The sequence below is a fragment of the Centrocercus urophasianus genome, unplaced genomic scaffold (assembly GCF_019232065.1).
Source record: "Centrocercus urophasianus isolate 14NV4802_14NV808 unplaced genomic scaffold, USGS_Curo_1.0 seq_13, whole genome shotgun sequence".
Taxonomy (NCBI): Eukaryota; Metazoa; Chordata; class Aves; order Galliformes; family Phasianidae; genus Centrocercus; species Centrocercus urophasianus.
The window spans coordinates 54,635,279-54,653,413 of NW_024884475.1; the positions used below are offsets into that span (position 1 = coordinate 54,635,279).

The 18,135-nt window shown below is 41.4% G+C and overlaps 1 protein-coding gene across 1 annotated transcript in view; it reads left to right on the forward strand.

The window, feature by feature from the left end:
• The window catches only part of MRPL1 (mitochondrial ribosomal protein L1), an 18,189-nt gene extending 709 nt beyond the window's left edge, over positions 1-17,480 (forward strand). Inside the window, exons 2-10 of the mRNA XM_042812476.1 lie at positions 976-1,093; positions 1,876-1,987; positions 2,588-2,831; positions 4,526-4,609; positions 6,161-6,232; positions 6,442-6,553; positions 7,929-8,029; positions 15,730-15,811; positions 17,215-17,480. Coding sequence (XP_042668410.1) covers positions 976-1,093; positions 1,876-1,987; positions 2,588-2,831; positions 4,526-4,609; positions 6,161-6,232; positions 6,442-6,553; positions 7,929-8,029; positions 15,730-15,811; positions 17,215-17,375 — 1,086 coding nt within the window. The 3' untranslated portion in view covers positions 17,376-17,480. The remainder of the gene's footprint in view (positions 1-975; positions 1,094-1,875; positions 1,988-2,587; positions 2,832-4,525; positions 4,610-6,160; positions 6,233-6,441; positions 6,554-7,928; positions 8,030-15,729; positions 15,812-17,214) is intronic.
• Positions 17,481-18,135: the final 655 nt, after the last annotated feature.

Sequence of the window (18,135 nt, forward strand, 5' to 3'; positions counted from 1 at the left end):
GGCGGCGGCGGCGGGGAGGAGCGGGCCGGGGCTCGGGCGGCGCGGAGGGCGGGGGAGCGGGAGGTGGGGACGGGAGGAGGAGGCGACAGGAGCGGGGCGGGCGGCGCAGGGCCCCCGGGGCGGCGCCGAGACCCCGGGGCGGTGGCGGGGAGCCCCCGGCGGGCCCTGCGGGGCGGCGGCGGCTCCTGGGGACGCCAGTGGTGCCCCGATCCTAGGGAGGGAAAAGAGCCCTCCGTGGCTAATTGCCGTTAATTACAGAGAGAGGCGTCTGACAGGGCGTACGTGAGGAGCAGGTCGCCCCGCGAAAGGCCTCCGGCGGTCGCAGGCGGGCTGAGGAAGTGACTCAGGTGTCGGGGTGACGGGGCCCCGCGCTGAGCGTGAGCCTGTGGGGGCGTAGGTCTTGTCTGCCATCGGCTCTTTCTCCGCGGGAGGTGTCCCCCTGCTGCGAAACCCGCGCCGTCTCTCCGCAGACCCGTGCCAGAGTCGGAGCGAGGTGTTCTCCAGCTGGGCATGCCAGACGTGGAGATGGCCTTCCTGCGGGGAACTGTTCCTAAGTTCTAAAAGAAAATATGTGGGTGTAGAGAGAGGGAAAGCGTATTATAAAAGGGGAAAATTTAAAAAAAAAAATAAGCAAGGGCAGAGAAAAGTGCTGGTTGTGATGCGTTCACCTGTGGGACCAGAGATGCTCGTATGTGCTCAGAGAATGAGGAGCACAGAAGGAGCCTCCATGGTAGAGCAGAGTTCAGACAGCTAATGATCTCCAGTGTAAATGAGTGGTTGGGAGTGGGTGCACACATGCACAGAGGAGGGCAGAGTGAGAGAAAAAGAAAGAAAAAAATCTTTACTGGGATGTATTTTTGTAGGAGAAAAGTCACGTGCTGCCTTGGAAAGGCATTGGCACTGACTTCTTTGATAGGAGAGTGCCTTTATCTGTTCTGGTCATTTCCTCTCCAGAAAAAAAAAAAAAAATAACAACCACCAAATGGATCAGTGAAGGAGGATTGTGCCCTCCCTTCTCCCGTTGCCAAGGTTAATCATTCTGTACATCTCCCGGCTCCCATTACAGGCCACGGCCTCGCCACCCTCACCTCAGGTATTGTTTCCCTCCCTTCTCAAAAGGTAGCGTAACTGAGAATCCAGGTTCTGCGAGTGGCCTGCCTGAGGTCACTGCTGGCAAGACCAGCATCCCTGGGGCCTTGCTAGGCACTTGTATGGTACATTGCAGCCTCCCCAAGGCCCTGCTTCCTCTGCAGAATACATTCGTTACATCTTGATTCCTCGCTGTGCTGTAATACAGGATTATTAACAACTGATCTCTGAGCCAGCACATCCCGCATAGGGCCAAAATGCATGGTCTGAAGCAGCGACATGCTGACAAATGGGGAGCTCAGAGTGGGTTCAGAAGTTTTTGAGGAACAGGATGGAGGATGCAGGTTATTAGCCCATCATAGGCACACGTTAAGCACTCGTGGTAGGTCTTGCATTATATTTGCCACAGCTTTAGTATATACATAGTTGCTTAATGCCCATAAAAAAGAATCCTACACCAATTTAAAAATAACAATTGTAGTCCAAGAGGCTCCTGCCGTATTTAGGAACGGAGCAGGAAATATAAACGTCAAGCAGCTGCGCCGCGGCCCCCAGGTGCGCGCAGCGGCTTTCAGCCGGGGCCCGGCAGGCGCGGCGTCCGGCGGACGTCTTTTGCGTTGCACCGCGGCGGCTGCGCAAGATGGCGGCGTCCGTGGGCTTGTTACTGCGGCGAGGTGAAGGCGCTCGGCCGCGGGCATCGGGGCCGGGAGGAGCGGGGAAGGGAGGCGGGAGGGCTACCCGCGGGGCCGGGCGCCCGTCTGAAGCCGTGCGTGCTTTTCTCCGCAGTGCTGACCCCGTGCCGCCGGTGGGCCTTGCCCGGGCTCCAGCAGTGTCCCGCTGCCGCTCCGCTGAGCGCCGCGCCGCTTGCCCGCCTCTACGCCGCCGCCGCCGCCGCCAAGTGAGTGCGTGCTGGGGGCTGTAGGCGCTGCCCTCCGCTACCTGCGAGGAGCTGGAGGCCGCCGCGAGGCATCCCTCGGCCTCCTTTTGTCTGAGCTGAGCGAACCGAGGTGCCTCAGCTGCTCCTCTCACGTCTCGTCCTTCAGATTCTGACGTTTTTTAGTTCGATGTTTCTTTAAGTCTGATACTACTGCCTAAGTAGAAAAGGGGAAAAAATTAGCTCAGTGTACAGAACAGTGGAGTGCACAATATACTGAGAGCTCTGAAGAGCAGTTAATTTCTTACCTTTTGCATTCTTATTGTTAGAGAAATAGTGTCTTTCTCTGCCTGAAGTATTTTTCTCGATGATTTGAGAGCCTAATAAGTCAGGCAGGATTATATAAGGATTGGGGCTCGTTTGTTTTCTGGCTTGGCCATTGGAGGCAAGTAATTAGAGTGAATTTAGGGACGCTGCTTGTTATGTGTAGAACCTACCTTTGTAACTCTTTGCGGATTAACTGATACTTAACAGTATCTATTTCTTTCTCTTAAAATACATAACGCTCTATGGTTGGTGGTGGTTGGGTTTTTATTGTTTGTTTTTTTGCATTGCATGCTTCAGAAATACAAAAAGAGGCTCGCAAAAGGCCAAGAAGGAAGAAGCCCAGAAGAAAAAAGGACGTGGCAGGCGGCTGTTGCTGAGCAAGCCTGTGGATGATGTGTACTTGACGTGGTACTACGAGCGACCGTCCTACCATGTAGAAGAAGCTGTGGGTATGTTAAAGAAATTTCAGGAACTGGACTTCACATACCCAAAACAGTTTGTGTATATTAATGTGACCCTAGATATGGAACTACAGAAGAAGGTAAGTGGGAAGTGGCTGGTAATTCTTATGTTATCTTTTTATAATGTGAATAGCTGTGTTTTAAGTTTAGAGTAAACGTTACTAGTGGTCTTCTCATCTGCCTCTTGCAGATGCTCTGGCTGAGTGTTGGAATGCTGTTCATGTTTGCAGGTGTCTTTATTCTTTTATTCTGTGTATGCTTATTTAATATAGTTTAAGTACTTGGGGTGAAGATGAGCATCTTCAGGAATTACAAAGATGGGCTATTATGTATCTGAAATTCAGGTTCAGACAGAACTGGTTGAACTAAGGCTCACACCTACTTGACCTTTCCACCTAGGTTATTACTTCAGATGCATGTTTTGTTCTGGAATGATTGTTATAGGGCAAGGTCTTAGTCTGGCTTCTTCTCATCTCTGCTTCCCACTGTTTTAATTTCTTTTTTTGTTATGTTCTGTGAAAGTGTTGTTCCATGTTGGTTGATATTTTTATTGACACTGTTGGAGTGAGGGTGTTTCTGTGTGAAACAGAAGCATCTATTTTATTTATTTAAAAAACCTTATTTCATTGATTATTTCCTTGGAACCCTTGGAGTTCATCCACAAGCCCTGTTACATTCTTGTAGAGCTGCTGATATCCCTCAGCAATTACTGGAAAAAGGCTTCGTGTTGCGTGACCACAGATGATGCCAGCTCCCAAAGTATGACAAACTGGACTTGGATCCAGAGCAGAAGGACTCCCTATGTTACCTTGAAGTGCATGAGAGCTAGGACTCCTGTGAAGTTGTTGTAAGCCTATTGTTTTTAGAGGAGTGCCCTGCTGCCATCTGATTTCCTCAGTTGGGTTAACAACATGGTCATGTTAAGTGAGTATGTAAGTGTGAGCCTTCTTCACCACACTGGTGGTGGGTGGTGTCCTTACAAGTCTTCAAAAGGTGCAGATGAAGAAATGAAGAAAAAGCATAGACAGTTTTTTTTCTATGTGATGTTTATTGCCTTCTCATCTGCTTAAGAGGTTATTAGGACTCTGGCCTGAGTGTTGTCTTGGTGCAGTGCTCTTGTAACCCTGCTAAGGGTCATCCCTTTTGTCAGTTCAAAGGTGTCTAGCCCAGTTGAGCCTTACTCTAAGACATTCTGCTTCCTCCATAGTTAAAAAGCTTGGCTTCTTAAAAGTTTATTTCCTTCTGGGTCTAACAAAATATCTTCTTTAGCATACCAGGGGGCTCTTAGAGCTAGGTAAGTTCACACTTAAAGCAATACAGACCTCTTGCAACTGTTTTGAGGAGCTGTGTGGTATGCTTATGCCTTAGCAAGGGACGCATTTCTTGTGATTGTTTTGCACTGTCTACTAAATTGGTAACATAATTCTGATAAGCTGTGACTACAGCATCTCAGTGATTGTTACTGATTCCACCTGAGTGTAGCAGCCCTACACATGGGAGCCGGTGACCCCAGCTCCTTTCTCTTGAGCAAACAGCAGCATGAATAATTCATTCATTTTAAGTTGGTGAAGTTTTGATTGTATTCTACAGCAGATGTACAAAAGCCGTCACAATCTGTGCGTCATGTGTTTTTTATTAGATTGTTTACTACATGTAAGTATAGGCTAAGTGCTCATGTTTTTGTCAGGTGGCTGCATTCGTGTGGGACAAAGTTACTTAATATGACTCGCTGTTTGGTTGTGATTTGTTTCAGTTTTTCTTTTTTTCTTTGTAGAAAAAAGTGGATCAGTTTGCAAGCATTGTTCTTCTTCCATACCGCTTTACAGATGAGACAAATAAGGTCTTGGTTTTCACGGAGGTCAGTAAGTCTGAATTACTTATTTATGTGTCGTGAACCCAGCACGCTCTTGTGTAGGAACTAGTTGTGTTGTATGTATGGTACTTGGCTTTGAGAAGACTCTTCAAATGCTTTATGGAACACACAAGCTTGTCAGGGATACGTCTTCAACAGTGTCTTAATATGTTAATGTGCATCTTGAATTTTCTATGTTATATTATCTTTACACATGTGGTTTATTCTAGCAATGCACTCAGAGAAAACATTGCACAGGTGTAACTAAGGGAGAGGGATATTAAAATCTTCTATAGGGTTGAAAACTTCGACTATCCTGTAATAAAGATGGACAGTTTGGTGCAGCAGTCATTTCCATCCTTACTGTCTTAAGCTTTAGTAGACAGTGGAAACTACAAGTGTTTGTTATCACCATAGCTTGTACTGTAACAGAATGCAGTTATGTGATAGCGGTAAGGAGTAACTTCTCAAAAAAACAAACAAACAAACAAAAAAAAAAAAAACCAAGCCCAAACAATCCAAAGCAAGCAACCAATGAAATTAACACAACAACCTTCCCCACAAATCCTTTATCCTCTGTTGTAGGAGTTGACTAGTGTGATATGGTGTGTGCAGTCACTGTCCTATCTGAATGAGGCTAGTGCAGGCTCTCTGATGTTGTCCTTTGCCTGTTAATTTTTCTAACAGAATGGTTATGTATAATCACTATGAGATTATCCTGGACAAGTGCCTTGAACTGAATTTATGACCCTTTGAACTGACTTTTGATAGATTTTCTACAAAAGCTTCAAGGTGAGAATCTTCCTACTGTGGAGGCCTGACAAGTATGCTAGGTTCTGTGTTGCAGTGTCTTGAAACCTTCTCTCAACCTTAAATTCAGTCAGGATAGGAGACCCCATGTCTTCCAAAGATGTGAATGTGGAAGAAGATTGAGGGACTCCAGTCACATGCCACCACTTTCATGTGTAAGGGTGAAGCTAGTCAGCTCTTTCTTGTGAGGGAAACCTTGTCTTGACTTTTGGTCAGGAATATTTACCTTTTCCAAAAGCTTGAGCCAAAAACTGTTTCCTGCTACTGTTCAATATTTCAGAGTATTTTAACAGCTAAGTCTCATGAAAGAAAAATGAAGTTATATTCTAAGTGCTATTTGAAGCAAAATATTAATAGCAGAGATAAATAGCCTTATTTTGTAGTGGTTTTAAGTAGCATTCTCCATGCTCTTCTTGTAGTATTTAGTAAATGTTGTCTCCATGTAGTGGGTGGTTGTCTGTGACTTTCAGAAGATGGTGATACAAGAGAAAGGGATTGTGATGGAGCTTTTTCCAAGTGGGATGACTTTTTTTTTCTCATGCTTCACCAGAAGAGAACTGAAGACTTGCCTGTTGCTTCTTACTGGGACTGGAATTGAGTGGAGTAAGCTAGAGTTGCTGCTCCAGTGTTAAATTTCCAGTGTGGGATATTTTGGGTCTTTGATTAGTTTTAAGACATTCCTTTGCTGTTGATACAGAGCAATCAGGTGTACTGATGTTAATACACGTTTTTTTTTCCTTCCAACAGAATGAGCAAGAAGCTGAAATAGCTCGAGAGAATGGAGCTGCTGTTGTAGGAGGCATTGAATTAATCAAATGGGTATTTATTTTTAATTAAGTAAATGAAATGTTTTAATTTGCTGTAGTGACTGATGGGGAAACTGCATGTCCAGAGATCTAGCTGGAAGTTAGCAGCCAATATGAACAGTGAAATACTGCTTTGTATGTTCTGGCACATTGGTAGATTGAACTTGTGTACTTGGGTAATTAATTGTATTCCTAAATATATTTGCATTTGTCTTAATGTAGATTTTGGAAGAAGAAATTCAAGTGGATTTCTACATAGCTGTTCCTGCAATAATGCCTAAACTGATACCGTTAAGGAGCAAGCTAAAACAAAAATACCCCAGCACAAAAAGAAGTAAGAAGCAAATCTATTTTATAAACCTAAGTACTGGAACAAGATTTAACTCTTGAGGTGACCTTTTTTGTTGAGGGCATGGAATTGCATTAAGTATTTTGCTGCTGTGACTGAGCCACATGTTCTGTCTTATGAGAGTTGCTTTAGGAAGCTAGTGCTGTGCCTTTCCCCCTTTCTCCTACAACACAAATGTTGGGATTACAATCGATGCTGGTTTGTCAGCTAGTTGTCCGTGTCATTCTATATATGATCAGCTGTAATAGTACTGGGAACTTTGTGTGGCAAACCTAAGAGAATAGAAGCAGCTTGTTAACCGTGTTCACTGAGGTAGTTATGTTGTTTAACAGTTGTTGGATCCCATCTTCATCACTGCTCATTGTGTTAGTGCTTCTGAATAACAATGTTCTTCATGCTTCTTGTTATTGTAACTTGTTCACTTATCTGCATGTCATTCCCTTTTTATTATGCACAAGAAACTTTCTATTCAGGTCAGATTCTCTAAGCATCAAATATCAGTCTCAATATTTTTTTTATCTCCCTTACTCATTTTAGATGTGTTTTAGAGCTCTGTTTGTTACACAGATGTGTCAGCTTCTTAAAGCAGTAAATCTTGACTCACATTCTCACTTACCTTCTCCCAGCTGTCCTAACGATGTTTTCACAAGCTGCAGGCAGTGGTCTTTGCCTCCTGAATGTTTGCAGCAAATGTATTAGCCTGTCCAAAGCATTACAACAGAATACTCCAGATGTTTCTGTAAAAGTGAAAGCTGTGTTATTTCATTACAAACTTGCTTAGTTTGTTTGTTCCTGATGGCTGATTTATCTTGGAGCCATCCGAAGACATGTGGGAGAAATAATACTTGCAGTTGAAGCAATTGAGTGATGTTGTAAATCTGTCAAATAAGCTCCTGCAGCTGAGATAACAAAACCAGCTGTCTTTACTTGTGCAATGGCTGCACTGGGCCAGAGTGTTTCAGGTAGAGTGTAATCTTGCTATTACACAGTTGTGTACTGTTTGTTTCCAAGGCAGATGCTTGAAGATGGTTCTGAGTTTAACTTAGTAGATCCCAGTCTTCCAAATAATTATACTAGGTAACAAAGACTATGTGTGTATGCTTTTCACAAGTTTTTTTTTATTTGAAGTGAGATCTGAGTTACATATTTAATTATTTTACTTATATCATCTGTGAAGATCTGCTGATAATGAAGGAGGAGGGAATATGGAAGGAGATATAAATAGAAAACATGGAAACAGCATTTTTGTTTGGTGCTTAGTTGCTTCAAGGTGAAACACTGAATTCTCCCTTTTCTAATAGTATGTTCTGTTCTCCTAGTAAGTATTAACTTCTTTGTTGTCTTTTTGTTTTTTTATTAGATTCCCTGGGCCATGATATTCCCAAAATGGTACAGTTCTTCAGAGAAGGTCTTGAGTACAAGGTACAAGATGAGCATCTAATCAAGACAAGGATAGCAAGAGTAAGTGGTAATGGAGAGTTCTTGACTGTCCTGCTGAGTAGAGCTGAAGTTAGTGCTGAAACAGAGAAGAAAAGTGTTTGCCCTGTGCATTCCCAGATTAAGTATTGTTTTAATGACCCATGAAGTAAATGAAACTTCAGTCTGTTTTGTGTAGTGTCTTGAGCTGATGTGAGCACTGTATGTCATTAAAGTACAGTGGTGGAAGATGGCTCCACTTAGACTGAGATACATATCTAATGCTTAGAAGTTAAGGGTGCTGAGGATGAGATCTATGATTGCTGTTCTATTGGCAGTGAATTGTAATAATGAACAAAATAAGATGCAACTCGAATACAAAATGTGCCCTATTCCTAGCAATCCCTGTAGTGTTTCTGCTTTTAATGCATACTTCCCCAATCTCAACGCCTCTATGTGAAGAAAACAAAGTTTTATTAATGTAGTTAATGATTTTTGGGTTATAAGTCTGTAGAGTATGCACAAGGGGAACAGGAAGTATTCACTTAACCGTAATAATTAAGGACTGTTTTTATTTTGAAATTTTCAGACCTAGTTTCATTTTAAAATCTTTGATCCTAGTTCAGGGCAGAAAAAAAAGCTGATTGCACCACACATTAAATACCATAAAATTAATCTGTACTTTAACTACTGCCCCATAGAAAACTGAGTTCTAGAAAAGTATTTTTTCTTCTCTTAGAGGCTTTTAGTCCTTTTCCCTAAGCGTTCTTTTTTCTCTTCTGAATTGTTTTGCTTCCATTCTGTTATGTCTGTTTGTAATCCTACCTATATTTAACTTTCCATTAACTGATAGTGGTGTGGAAAGGAAGTTTATGAGACTTCTAATCTCTGCAGTTTTGTCTGGTGGTGGTAGAGATAAGCAAGCCTGTTAATTTTGGCTGGCGCCTGTGAGTTGTGCATGTGAATTTAAAGAACCTGTTCTTATATACAGTACTCAAAACTGAGGTTTTCAGGAAGGTTCTCCTAAAATATGGGATGCATTACATTTTCATACATACAGTTTGCATCTTTATCTGTATTACAAGTCTAAGTGACTATGTGAAACATCACGAATCCATGGATGTCTTTGTTTCTAGCATTTTGACCATGTTTCATGTTGTTTTTGCTTTGGACTAAATTTTAGTCCTTTGACTTTCTTCATCTTGTATTGTGGATCAGTCTTTAAAATATCTGCATATTAAGGTTCTTTTATTTTTTCTATTCATTTATTTATAAGGGGTTAAAAACCCACAGGATTGAATGGAAGTGATTGAAGAACTCAGATGGTTTGATAGCATTTGAAGCTATTGCAGTTGGTTTTACTTAGCATACCTTCTTACTGCTGTGGTTAGAGTGTCTGAGTCTTAAGCTGCGTTGTGTTACTGATATAAGATGCTGGTGCTGCAAGGCAGCTTATGTTCTGGGTACAGCCTGAGATGTCATTTTTTATTTTTTAATTTTTAATTAGTAAATAGCAGGGTCTTGTGAATGAGCTCTTAATCTTGGTTTGAAAGCAGTATGATGGGGATTTACGTGTGCACAGTTCAGCTGTGGCAAGATACTTTCAGCTACGTGGTAGAGGTGACTCCAGCACAGCACATGTGACGCGTTCAGAGAGCTGTATGCAGAAGTATGTCTGTGGCTACAGCTTGCATCAAGTGTCTCCACCCTCTGTAGCTGCTCTCCTTTGCCTGACCTAGTTGTGCTGTTGTGCAGCGGCGCTGGGAAGCAATCTGCTCTAGGCAAGGCTGTGGGAGCTTTGAGTGGTTACGCATGTCTGCTTACTACTAAATCTAGAGCTCTTTACATTTAAACCTTGCCAGTGAGGAAAATAATCATTTGTGAATTACACAGAGACGTGAAGATATATTGCTGTTTTCCAGGTGGTAGTATAGATGTTTCTGGGACTCTGCCAAGCTGGCATTTCTCAAAGACATGTTTTCCCTTTAGTGCTGCTGTCTTATGTTGCCTGTTAGTTCAATTACGGCCAATAGCTTGAAGTTGTGCTGTACTCCCACATAAGTCAACAGCCTTAATGGTGTTTTCTTATTTAGTAAGTAATTGAGATGTCTTTGAGAAGCCTGGGAGTTGGCAGTAGATTTAGATTTAATTAGTAGATCTGGAGTTGTGAAACCGAGAATATAAAATGTTCTTTTGAGACACGGAGCTTAAAGCAGAAGGGAGGCAAAGTGAGAATGCTGAAGATATCCCTTTCAAAATCATGCTATCTGAAGAGGACAGATTAAAGTCATTTTTGTTGAGGATTTTGGCACTGTTTTAGAACTTAGAGTGCTACAATTTTCTTTTCTCCCAAGTTGGAGTTGCTTAGGAAAATCAGAATGCAAATAAACGTGACACTGGAAAGAAGTTTCTAGTTTGTTTTCTTGTCTGAGCAGAGAGCTGCCTAGGGAATGGTTCTTCTGTGAAACAGAGCAAGATGATTCTGAGAGGTGAGAATTTTGTTTTTTTGTGTTTGGAAGCATATTGTATACCTTTTGTGAATGGATGGTTTGTACAGAAGCACTATTTTATTTGTGGGGTTAGAAGTATAGAGATGAGACAATCAGATGTCTGGTATGTGGGATATACAAGTGAGTGGAAGTCTACATTAAGATGGGGAACAGAAATGCCAGTCTGCACTAGAGGTAGGATGTTGAAGGAACTGTTTCTGAGCAAATCCAGCTTTGGGTAGGTCCAGGGTGTTAGGACCATTCAGCCTTCTGTTATCTACCTTGTGAGTCTGTCTATCTAGTGAGAGTTGACAGTCTTGTGCAGATCCTAATGGTTTCCACAGTCCTGAGAATGTTGTTTTCCTAGTCATCAATTACTGGCAAACAGCTTGAATTTGGAACAAAACGAGGAATTGGAGGTGTGGTAGAAATTGTAGCAAGCTAAATTAGAACTAGGGAATAGTACTTTACAACTGTGAGTACCAAGGGCACAGCCACAATAAAGATTGTTCTAGACTGCATTTCTGCCTTTCCTACTATTATTTCTGAAGCAGCAGTATTACAGCTACTACCTCTGAAATGCATTCCACTTCAGCACCAGGAGGAGAAGACTGGATCTACAGGGTCTGTGTTAGTTTAGATTCCTACTGAGAGCTCTGTTCTGGTTTGGGATTTTTCTTTTCTTTTGCTTTTTCCCCTACTACTTGCTGACTTTCTCAGGAAGATTCACAACTGAGCAGAAGCCTGTGGAGAGCAAGACAGCACAAAATAGGTCAGTGCTCTTCTCTAACTGATACTGGCTGTCCTCCAGATGTTCTCACAGGAACATTCATCTGCCATGTGTGTCAGCACTTAGCTATTGGTTTGGGGGCTTTCTTCTGTTCTCAAAAGAAGAGAAGCTCTGGTTTCTGCCCTCGCTATGTAATGAAAGACATTCGACTCTCTGAATGATGATGAAATGCAGTTGTTTTGTTATGCTGGTCCAACTCAAAATGAAATTTGTTAGGAGTAGCTCTAAACCTGTATTAAAGAGGTTTTATTAACATTTTTCTATAGAAGCCTCTGAGGACCAGTTCCTGGAGTTCAGCCAAACCAAGTGTTTCTCTTGGAGTAGGAGAAAAAGTGGTTTTACTTGAATAGTGCAGAGATCATGTGTTATTACAGGATGCCAGTCACAGTACCCTTGTTAGTTACTTGACACCTTACTGTGCTCCTGAAATGTCTCAGCATTCATATGAACTGAAAGGTGAAATGCATTGCTGTTCATTTCTTACTAGCATTAGGAGACAAAGGGAATTCAGAACTACGAACTCATGTTTCTCTGTGAGCTTATTTCTTGTTTTGCAGTGGATTGCAATAAATTTTTATTTATTATAGGGGATTGGAATTCTGCATCTTGCAGGTGAAGAAGGCAGACTTGAAATGCTGTTCTTGATGGGTTTTCTATTCTTGTTAGTTCTCTTAGAAGGGTTGTATTAGGGGATTTGGGGGTACTTTTTTTTTTTTTTTTAATTTCCCCTCAGATACTGCAGCTTTAAGCTCGGTTCAAGTGCTTTGAGAACTGATTCAGCTTTCTGGTTAAATGACTACTAGCCAGCCCAGGTCTCTTAATTGCCATGAGATAAAGCTATAAAAATTCCAGTTCCAGTTTTGAAACAGATAATTATTGACTGCATTGTCCTGTAAGACTTTTTTAGTAAGTGGAACTTGAGTTCTGAGTGCAGGTGCTGAAGCTGTAATTTCTGAGTTGTTGCAGCATTTAATGTAGGAGCCTCAGTCCTATGGCTGGCTTGAGGTGGGAAAGAGGCTGAGGAAGTGAAGGAAGAGGCTGAAAAATGTGTTGGTGGATCAGTGCTAATGCGTGCTCTGGCTTCCTCGCAAGTGCGTAATTGGTTCTGGGAGTGGAGGGGGGACTGATGTGCCTTGCTGTATAAGGCTCTTGGGATGGCAGTATTTTAGGAATATTATGTTACTGCATATATTCTTTATATGCTGGAAGAGAGTGCGAGAGTAAGGTGGAGGCTCAAGCTTTATAGCTCCTTTATATTTCTTGAATGTGCTGTCAAATTACTGTTGTCTGAACTGAAAGCGACTGGTAGATGAGCAGAGGAGGGAGAAGAAAAGGCTCTCACGCTGCCTTCTCCAGGTTTTCCTGCTCTGCCACGGCTGGCGTTTCCTCTGTGTGTGTTACATGTAACACACACAGTAGTTACATCAGTAGTGCAGATGCACTGCCATGACCAATCTCCTGACACAACTTCCTGTGCGCAGTTCAGAAAAAGCTCAATTTATTGTTTTAATAGTAGGGCATCTTCTAGTTCTTCATTTGCAGATGTAGCCAGCAAGTAGGCAAGTGCCTTTTCTGTGTATTCAGTTGCCTACCTCTAAAGATTCCTGAAATGGTGATGTTTAAAACTCTGTTTATGAAGCCTCAGCAGAGGTAGTGAGAGACCCTTTTGAAGAAGCATGTTTCGTACAAATAAGGAAGCATGAACTTTCCTGACCCTCCTTACAGCACCTAGTGCTACTCTAGAGAGTGATGTCCTAAATTTGAAGGAGTAAGCTGGGAAGAACTTCAGTTTTGTGTTCTAGTTGTAGTACATACTATCGGTTTTCTAAGCTACTTTGTGGTTGTTTTACACAAAATGGACTAGAATTAAATGAATAGTTGTTCCTTTTGTAAACTTTCTTATTTGTCAGTGTGACTCAAGACCTAAAGATACTGACCAATTCCTACTGAATCTATCTGCTGTGCAGCTTGCACAGCTTTAGGTCTGGTCTGGAGTGCTTTTGTCAGCTTAGTAAGCTTAAAATTAACCTAAATATTTAAGTGCTGAAACATAGTGACTGTGCACACACCACGAGTTACTATGAGATACTTACTGTGTGGATGTGGAAACTACTTAGAAATATTCAGAACCCTTTGGGAATTACATGTCTTCATTATGGTGCCATTGACATCTCAAGAAAATTATGGCACACAGGCTGTTGGGATGTGTCATGTTATCTGATGGAATCTAACTTGCTTTGCCCTGTTTTCTAATAGTATCAAATATGGGATGTTAGCAGATATCTCTGTTTTGAGGTAATTGCCTTCTCTCAAACTGTTTCTTTTGAGTTCTAGACTTGGTTACAGATAAGCAACTTAACATTAATCAAGCTGTACAAGTGAAGGCTTACTTGAGACATGAATACAGTGCAAGATATGGAAGCAAATAATATTCCAATCTAAATTTGAAGTATAGTTTCTAATCAGCTATTAGTGTTAAATTGTTTAGATTGTTCCAAGCATTCTTTTATTTTTAATTCCTTAAAGCGTGATCAGTCTGTCAGTGAATTGAAATGCTCAGCATTAGCAAACAAATTTCTACATCTGTTAATTTATGACAGGTTTATCATCATGCTTTGCAATCAGCATAGCAGTAATAAAAATGAATGACTACTGGTCTGTGTAGCAGAGGAATGGTGTTTGGATTAGAAGATTGCCAGAAGTGCATAAAAGGAGATCAATGGACCAAATCTGGGAGGAGACTACTGAAGCTTAACAGCATTTCTATTGCAATGAATACGTTTATGGATAAGTGAGATGTTAATAAGGTCTGCTTATGCTGCACTGGGAGAGGAGTTGGACAGAAAGATGGGACCCCAGTGACTACTGTACAGTCCACTGAAGTGGAGTTAATTCTGTAAGAAAAATGCTATTTTATCTTAAATTTCTGAAATTTCTATGAAAAAAAAATACTGACATTCATACAAGTGAAGATTTCTGGATTGTATGGTGAAACCAGGGGGCAGACTAAATGACAATGCAGGATATTATGCTTCCAGAAGATTAAGTCTGGGAAATGTGTATTCCAAGCTTTCCAAGAGCTGTGGCCCTGGATTTAATCGAAACCAGGATGTTAGGGTTTGTCTCTTCCTTGTGAATTACTCATTGTTAAGGAGTGTCCATAGAAGTTGTGGTTTGAAGTGCTCAATATCTGAGGAAGCAATACTTTTTTGGCAGTGAGGCTGGTTCACTCCTAAATACTTATGATCAATCCAGTGAGGTCTGCTTATGTAGCTGAAGCACTGTGTAAGTCCTTTGTTACTTACGGATACTGTGCAGAATGAGGAGCCATCAGTCCATGGTTTTGTTTGGAAGATCAAAAAAGCTACAGATGGAAACTGAAGTGTATAAAAAGGGTAGTTGGAAACTGGTCTGTGCTTTGTGCTCAATACACATGCTGCAAGTTGTAGTATGTTGAAATGGGAAAGTAAAAATGAAGTAGAGCTCCAAGTTTTTGTGTTGTTGTTTAAGATTTCTTTTGTGTTCTTTTGTGTTCTTTCAGTTGTGTATCTTAATGCCTTCAATTTAAAGAGCTTTTGTTTTGGTTTTTTTTTTTTTTTTTTGGAGTTGATCTGTTTTGTATTTAGACTTGTATTTGTTGATGCTTACTTCTTCAAATATCGAATTTCCTTGTGATTTTGAACAAGTGCTTATATACGTTGCTTTTAGAATATTTGTAAGGCTACATGTGTATGGAACAGTGGAAGTGTAGTTCTTGAATGTCGCGTGTAGAAAGATGGGAAATAATCAAGAGCATACAACCTTATAAAATACTTCTGAGCTGTTAATGGGATGTCTAGCTCTTTAACAGGAATACAGAGTCACAGAATGGTTTGGGTTGGAAGGGATGTTGAAGATCATCTACTTCCAACCCCCTGCTATACGCAGGGAAACCTCCCATAGACCAGGTTGCTCACGGCCCCATCCAGCCTGGCCTTGAATGCCTCCAGTAAGGAGGCATCCACAGCCTCAGTGGGAAACCTATTCCAGTGTCTCACAGCTCTCACAGTAAAAATCATCATCCTAATATCTAGCTTAACTCTACCTCTTCTAGTTTAAAACCATATTCCCTCATCCTGCTGCTTCATACATTTAAAAAAGAAAAAAAAAATAAGCCCCTCTCCAGGCCCCCCTTCAGGTACTGGAAGGCTGCTGGAAGGTTCCCATGGAGCATTTTCTTCCCCAGGCTGAAAAGCCTCAGCTTCCTCAGCCTGTCTTCATAGGGGAGGTGCTCCAGCCCTCTGATCATCTTTGGCCCTCCTCTGGACCCAATTAGCTTGATATCGTAGGGAAATAGCTTGATGTTCCCAGTGGAAAAAAATATATATTTATCCAAATACAGAAATCATATATATATCCAGCACCTTCAGATATATCTGTGTAGGCTTTGAGAGCATCATGGTCAATTCTGCATTATTGTTTTTCAGCTGGATATGCCTACTGAGCAGATCGTTGCCAATTTGAAAACAATTATTGAGGATATCTGCAAGTTCAAGCCATCAAGTGCTGGTAAGCAGCTATTCTTTTGATCTATTAGTTGAAGCTGTTGAATCAAAATGAAGAAGCAAATGTTAATTAGGATATAATTAGTGACCTCACTGCTTTGTCTGTTTCAGATGGGAGAAGGGAGCTATTGGGTAACTCAGTGAATCATAACTTACGAACTGGACAGCCCCTGAGGGCACTGATAGCGTGTGCACTTGTGATGTCAGCTCTTATTGTGCTACAGAACTGTGTGATGATGCACAAAACTAAGTTTTAAGGTTGATTTGTAAATAGCTTATAGCCATACAGTGAATCTGCTTAAGTCATAAAGGCCTTCAGAGTCTGTGTGGATTGGTTTTGCCCACTGGCATGACCTTTCTGGAGCTCAGCACAAAGAATTTGAACTCAGAATCACAGAATCCACCTTCAGTTACTAAAGAGGTGCTTCAGTTGACATTACTCTGATGCTAGCTACCTGCCTGAAGGCATGCTGCACTTTCAATTAATGGGGTTTATTCATGGACTACACCAACTTAGTTAACTAAGGGTGAGCTATTTTCATAGTGTTTTGCCTCCTTTGTCGTATCTGGCTTATGGTGTGGGCCTTTGTTTGATTGTTCTTACTGGTTTAAAAAATATTTGCAGTGTGTAGGATGCAGACATGTTCCTTAAAGTATCTTTACAACAGCAGAATCTACATAGGCTTGCTAACTATCAATCACTTAGCTACCAGGTCCTGATTCTTTCAGATGATCCATATGTGCATGTTTTCATGCAGCTGTGCAGTTAGCACTAAAACAGCATTCCTCTGCAAATCACTTAATCTATTGGGAGACTCAAAATGCTACCAGGCGTATGTTCTTGGAGTATATGTGGATACACTTCCACTAAGAAACTGGACTATTTCTGTGGTTGCTCTTCTCAAAAGACTCATTCAATGTTTGGTGGTAGGATCCTGAAATAATATAGGTTTCTTTTATTCCCTCTGTCATGTATGAGTATTTCTGTGATCAGCAAGTGCCTAGTTAATTTTCATGAAGCTGCAAATAGAGGAAAACCAATTGTAATGTGTTTTGGAGCCTACATTTGTGCCCATGTGATCATTTTGGCTAGAATTAGATTGTTGGGAAGAGGGCTTCATTGTTGTAAGGAGTTGTAAACACTTGGAAGCCAAGCTTTGTAGAGATGGTATTGACAGAATGAAGATATGGGGTTTACCATAGAGAATGCTATGTTTGCTTTATGTGGGAAGAATGTGTTGTTAATTTATCTACCATCACTTATTTTATCTCAGTATTTTGATCTTCTTGTATGGTTCTGCTTCAGGTCATACACTGACAGAATCTGGATTAGTATTAAGATAAATCAGTAGGGAGACATGAATGTTGGTGGAGTAACTGAATAGCTGGTATTCTTTGTTTTCTTAGGTCCTTTTGTGAAGAAGCTGGTTATTAGATCTTCAACCAGTGAGGGTTTACTATTGAACCTTGATGGACTTCTCCCTGAAGCAGAGAAAGTAGAAGAAAAAGAAGAAGAAACTACAGAAGATGATGAAGAAAAATCTGTCCAAGAGTCTGTTAGTACCTGATGCCTTTCCTTGTGCGTCTGATCAAGTTTGAAAACCAGATGGTGTTGTTCAAATCATATTCTGTGAAAAGAAAAAAAATAAATCTGTGACTCTGATTTTTAAAAATCTGTGTGACAAGAAATTGTCAGAAACAGGAGTTTGTTGTCAAAACTGAAGATGTCTTAGGCTCTTAGGCTTTCTGTTGGTAGCTGCAAGCTTCCTAATTTCCATCTAGTGTTTTCTTTGCACGCGATTATTCTTAGTCTGATTTTTGTTCTACGAACTCTGAGTTATCACCACCCAATTTCCACAGTTAGAGCTGAAAGACCAGCACACGTTGTATCCATAGTGCTGGGTTTTCTACTTTGTGGAAATTGCGGAATGTTCAATACTTCTGTACTTAAGGCTCAGTCCCACACAGAGAAACTAATGCAGTTCCTTGTGGGAAGCTGCTGTATAAGTTGCGAAGAGAAGGAAGCTATGTTTTAGTTTACTGTCCTGTTTTCTGCGGAATCAGGGATGAATTTGCTCTTAGGTTGGTGGGAGTTGCATCTTCTTGGTGCTTGTGGTATCCGACTTTGTTTTCATGAAATATAGATACTGAAGTGATATGCAGAGAATTGCTGCTTCATTAGGCACTCTGAAGCTACCTCCTGCTTCTGAATGCAGGATAGTCTTTGTGACATACTGTAGTAGTTGATATCTTTTTTTGTTTTCACCCAGAAAAAAGTGGGATATCTTATGTGAGAAGAGTGATTGTGCAACATTTTTCGAGTTAACA